Source organism: Elephantulus edwardii, unplaced genomic scaffold, assembly GCF_000299155.1.
Source record: "Elephantulus edwardii isolate Elephantulus edwardi_28Jun2011 unplaced genomic scaffold, EleEdw1.0 scaffold00427, whole genome shotgun sequence".
Lineage (NCBI taxonomy): Eukaryota > Metazoa > Chordata > Mammalia > Macroscelidea > Macroscelididae > Elephantulus > Elephantulus edwardii.
The window spans coordinates 128,931-134,556 of record NW_006400177.1 but is presented as its reverse complement, the minus strand read 5'-3'; the positions used below and the strand labels follow the sequence as shown (position 1 = coordinate 134,556).

Here is a 5,626-nt window from a genome sequence, read left to right as displayed (position 1 = left end):
TATCATGGTTTAGCTGAAAAGTTATGGAGCAAATTAGTTCCCCCTTCAACAATTCTTAAGAAGCCTTGGTGACACCATTAGCCAAGCATTGGGATGTTACCAGAAGATCAAACCCACCAGCTGCTCAGCAGGGGAAAGAGGAATCGAGCTGTTCTTACAAAGAGTCACAGACTCAGACACCTGACGAGGTGTGTCCTCCAGAGTCACAATGAGCAGACGTGATGGTGGGGTCAGTTCACAATTGTTATACAAACTGTCCCATGCTATCAGTTGTAACTGTCAGTGTGTCAGTATTCTTAGTTCCATCGTTTGTTTCCCTTTATCGAAATCTCTTCCCTTCCTTGCCTTCTCACCTTTACTTCTAGTAAAATGTTGATGGGCTCCCATAGCTAACTGTGTAAGGGAATACATCATTCACGGGTGAAACTTTTCATGTCACAAACCAATCTATTATGTGGCTAAAAGAAATTGCCTCACTTTCATGTTCAAGGTTATTATGAAGTTAGTCTTGGGATACCTGTAGTCTCTAGCAGTCCAGTCTAGGTCTGAGTTTTTGGGTTTGGTTTAGTTTTTTAAGGAATTTGAGTTTTGCTCTGAACTTTTCTTCACTTCTGGGACCTGCCACGTGTCTCTGATTGGAATGGTTGGTAAGAGCAGTTGGGCATCGTGTAGTGATTCTGTTCCCAGGTGAGAAGAGGCTGTGTGGGCTATCAGTCCTGTGAATCCACTTCTTCTCAGAGCCCTTGAGTTCCTAGATTTTCTTTTCCTCCACTGGAGTAGTGGGCAGTAGTTGCATATCAGATGGCTCACAAGCTTTTCCGACCACAGATACAATCACCAACCTAAGATGGAAAGCATTCTTTCTTTGAGTTGCACTAATCCAGGTGACCAACTTGTCACCCAAGAATTCTTTGTTGGCTTTTCTTGTTTCTTCTTTGACCTCACAAGACCTGCTGGGTCTAGCTTTTATGATCCTGCTGCATTTTTCTAGGAAAATTTACATTGCAGTCAGTATGGTGATGATTCTCAAGAGAAAAACCAATTTGTTCTTTCCAATGAAGTCCATTTGAACCATGCAGGACTGTATCTTTTCTCCACAAATTTCCCATCTCTATGCAGAGCAAATAGTTCTAGAAGTTGAACTATATGATAAGGAATGTGGCATCAGGATTGGAGGAAGACTCAACAACCTGCATTATGCAGATGGCTAAACCTTGCATGCAGAAAACAAAGAGAACTTTAAATACTTACTGAAGAAGTTAAAGACTACAGTCTTCTGTATAGATTGCATCTCAGCATCAAGAAAATAAAAGCCGTCACCACTAGACCAAAAAGATTACATCATGATTGTTATTGTTGTTATGTGCTGTCAAGTCACCTGTGACTCATAGCAATCCTACGTACAACTCTGAACTCTGCCCTACCCTGGGCCAGTCTCACTGACTGACACACCTAATCCTATTGTCCCAGTTATTGTGTCAATCCACCTCATGCAGGGTCTTCCTCTCCTGCACTCTCCCTCCACCTTTCGAAGCACAATGTCCTTCTCCAAGGACTGATCCCTCCTGGCCTCATGCCCAAAGTATGTGAGATGGAGCTTCAAAATACTTGCCTCCAAGGAGAACCTTGGTTTTACCCTCTCCAAGATAGACCAATTTGTTCTCCTGGTGGTCCCTGGTATGCTCAATACTCTTCTCCAGCACCACAACCCAAAGGCAAGTAGTCAATAATTTCCCCCCCCCCATTGGATCCAAAATCAACACCCATGGTAGCAGTAGTAAAAAAATCAAAAGCCATGTTGCATTCAAAAAATCTGCCATCGAGAACCTGTGCAAAGTGCTAAAGACCAAGCACATCAGTCAAAAACTAAGGTGCACCTGACCCAAGCCTTGGTAGTCTCAATGACTTCCTATGCATCTGACAGTTGGACAATAAAGAAGACTAAAGAAGAAGTGATGTCTTTGTAGTGTTGGGTAAGAGCATTGAGTTTATCATGGACTCAATGGCACATAACAACAACAACAACCAGAAGAACAAACGAATCTGTCTTGGAGGAAGCACAATTAATGTGCTCCTTAGCGCCAAAGATGGTGAAACTGCCTCGGATGCTTTGGGCAGGTTGTCAGACAAGGCCAGCCCTTTGCAAAAATGACATCCTGCTGGAAAAGGCAGAAGGCCAGTAAAAGAGAGGAAGACCCTCAACAAAATGTACTGGTCAGTGGCTGTAATGGTCTTGGGTGCAAGCTTGGCAGAGGGTGTGAGAATGCACAGGTCAGGGCAAGGTTTTGATCCATTTTTCATAGGGTCACTAGGAGTTACGGTCACTGGATGGAACCCAGCGATACCAGTGGAGTCCACAAGGAATCAGACTCTAACCCAGAACTCAGGGAACTGGTTGGAAACGAATAGAGAGCACACCTTCTGGCCAGAAGATGGAGCACGGTGAACGGAAAACAATCCACAGTCTCAAAAGCCTGTCATGAATGTAACTACTGAGACTGTGTAATATATACGATTCCGAAGTGGCTCCCATAAACAGTGTCAATAGCCTGGCTTTTCTTCCTTCTAGAAGTTGACTTGATAGCTTCTGGTTGTTTGTTTTTTTAAAAATTATGTTCTTGTTGATATGTTCCCTCAAATTGGAATGGATTTATACCTGACCCTTCAGTGGAGTTTTCAGAGGTAATAAATTGCATGGGAGGAGACTACCCATCTTCCCCTCTCAGAGCAGCTGGTGGATTCAAACTGGGAGCCTTTGGGTTGTGAGCGCAGCTCCTTCCACTAAGCCACCAGAGCTCCCTTCTTCTCTGATAGGAGTCATGCTTTTTTAATTGACTGAAAACTAAGTAGGCATGGGAAGAAAATTAATTCCTAAAAGGTAAAAACCATACATGGAGATAAAAGAGATGTTATTATTTCAAGTTAATATAAAGAAATCCTGAATTATGTTTCAATGTCAGAAGAAAATATACGCATATATTTTGAAAGAGGCATAAACCATGAAGTCCGATTACAAATGGATCTTTGGCTTGTTTTCCTTTTACCTCACAGAATAAGGGGTCATAGATGGTGCTCCAAATCCCAAAAAGGTCTTGACGTTTTTGTCCTGAAAGTTTTGGCAAAGTTTCTATAAAATCCTGAAACACACAGAAAGGAAGAGTTTTGACAATCAAGCATTCTCTGCTTCAGTGCCACTGACACGGCTGGGTAACTCTGTCGGTGGGGCTGTTCTGTGAAAGGCAGGACCTGTAGCCTCATCTTTGACCTTGATCCTTGGGCGACAGGATCTAGGCTAAGTTGTAGCAACTGATAATGTTCCCTTGGGGCCAAAATCACTCCTGTGGTGAACCATCGCCCTTCACTAGAAAGGACCCCAGTGCCACTGACCGAGACAATGCCACCCAGAGAATTTTGAATAAATCAAGTGACCATTTCTCATTATTCCATCAAAAACATAACAAATGCTGGCTGACTGCTACACATTCCTAGGGTGTTTCAGACTCAGTGAAAGCATCCTTCATCAGATAATCTTTTGGATGGAGGTGAATTCTAAGTTATATGGACATAGGTGGAGTGAGAGAGGAAGGCAGGCGTCAGCCCGGGACACACGGGGACAAAGGACCTGAGTATCTGGCTATAAGTGTGAAATCTGGACGGGACACAGCATCCTGTTAGGTTCTGTGCTGTTTCTGGATTGCCATGAAAAGGAGACCCAACATCCAGATATCTGATCAACCATCAGGACCGCAATTTCTAGGAAGACTTTTGGAAGACATTGTTTATCAACTCTAGTGGGTACCTTTTCTTAAGGAAAAACTAATTAACCAAACTTAATCTCACAATGTACATGAATGAAACACAATGTATATGAATTTTATATACAAACCAACACTGCTGTTGTTGTGCACTGTGGAGTCGGAAATGACTCATAGCTAACCCTCCAGTGGGTTTTCACAGGCAGTTAATTGTAGGGGAGGAGATGAGATTGCATGGAGCAGCTGGTGGCCTCAACTGCATTGCCCTGAGGATTACAGCACAGCTTCTTGCCACTGGGCCACCAGCCCTCCCATACAAACCAATATACAATAAAAAAAATTTAAAACAAAGACAAAACAGGGAGAGATAAACAGATCAATTCCATTGAATAAATTATTGCCTTGCAGATAAGAACAAGGAGGAGTCTAGAACCATTTCTGGTGTTTACCAGGGATGGGAAGGACGTGTGAGGGGAATAAAAACAAGTGGCTAGATTGAAAAAGCCCTCAAATTCGACCCATTGCTGAGTTCTCTACAGCTCTACCAACACTGAGTAGACAATTTTTGGAATATTTGCCATTCTGATAACTCAAACTTGGAACTGACTCACAGCTGACTTTCCAGCAGGTTTTCAGGGGCTGTAAATCACTTGAGAGGATTTGAACTGCCAAAGTCACCACCTTAAGGTTGCCAGTGAACTCCCTAGGGAGTATGCCACCAGAACTCCCAGCAAGCAGACAGAGGCACAGATTGAGGTCGTGAGGGAAAAGCAAGATCCAAAGAGGGGATGGTACAGTTTCACTGAAGAAAAGAAGACAGAGAGAACATTGAAGGATTAATATAAACTAGAATTACAGGGAAGTGGGACAGTGTGACTAGTTTGTTAGTATGGAAATAAATGTTATTTAGAAAAATGTCCATGAGTGGTTGAGTGGAAAATTAGCTGACTGTAAATTTTCACTCAAGTGACAATAGAAAAGTATAACAAAAACCAACAGAGTGGTGTGGAATAAGATATAGGAAAATGTACACTGTTTTTAGAAAGGAAAATGAAACATTAAAAAGTTGCAAAATCTTCCCAAGTTAAGTTTATTAATGTAATGTGATAGCAGTAAAAGTGCGAAAAGATGGCTAAAATAATTTTGGAAGCAGATGCGTTGTTTCTAATGTTTACAAAGAACAAAAATGATGAACATTCTGAGAGAACAGAACCATAAATAGTCCTTCAGGGCTGAAGCGTGTCATCAAACACCAATCACAGAAAGAATGGTTGTAATTAGCAAAAAGAAAGACTACTTTGGCAGAATGAAGAGCCCAGAAAGAGATCCCATACATCTGGGGATTTTAGTAGGAACAGCTCAAGTCAGGGGAGGCGGGGAAGTGTGTTCAGTAAGGAGTGCACACTTTTCTCAACATTGTACCAGGACGACTGCATCCTGCTTATAGCAGGGAAACGACAGGTGGAGTCAAGACCCAGAGGTGGACATGAGGTGGAGGGAGAAAATGTCCTGGAGAGCGGAAAGTGCTTCTAAAAAGACTTGGAATCGAGAACCATGAGGATAGTTTAACATTTCAACTGTTGTTGTTGATGATTGCTGTTCCGTTGAGCACGACACATAGTGACCCTATGAACCTAAGGCCTGAAACCTTTCTGTACCTATTGTCATTTCTCTAGGTTCATAGAGTTTCCAGAGGCATGAGGTTTAAGAAGTGGATGCCTGGCGAGCTCTGGTGGCCTAGTGACAAGAAGCTGCACTGCAATCCCAGAGGTGTGTGGTTCAAATCCACCAGATGCTCTGCTGGAAAAGGATGAACAATCTCCTCCTGTACCAGTCAGATCTGATTTGACAGTACACACACACAAATAATA

At 42.6% G+C, this 5,626-nt stretch overlaps 1 protein-coding gene across 1 annotated transcript in view; it reads right to left on the bottom strand.

Annotated features, from left to right (window-relative positions):
• Positions 1–5,626, bottom strand: part of ACPP (acid phosphatase, prostate) — a 57,319-nt gene that overhangs the window by 28,932 nt on the left and 22,761 nt on the right. The window contains exons 6-8 of the mRNA XM_006902549.1: positions 3,045–3,137; positions 1,268–1,273; positions 655–677 (exon numbers count right to left, since the gene is read on the bottom strand). Of these exons, the coding sequence (XP_006902611.1) occupies positions 655–677; positions 1,268–1,273; positions 3,045–3,137 (122 nt within the window). The remainder of the gene's footprint in view (positions 1–654; positions 678–1,267; positions 1,274–3,044; positions 3,138–5,626) is intronic.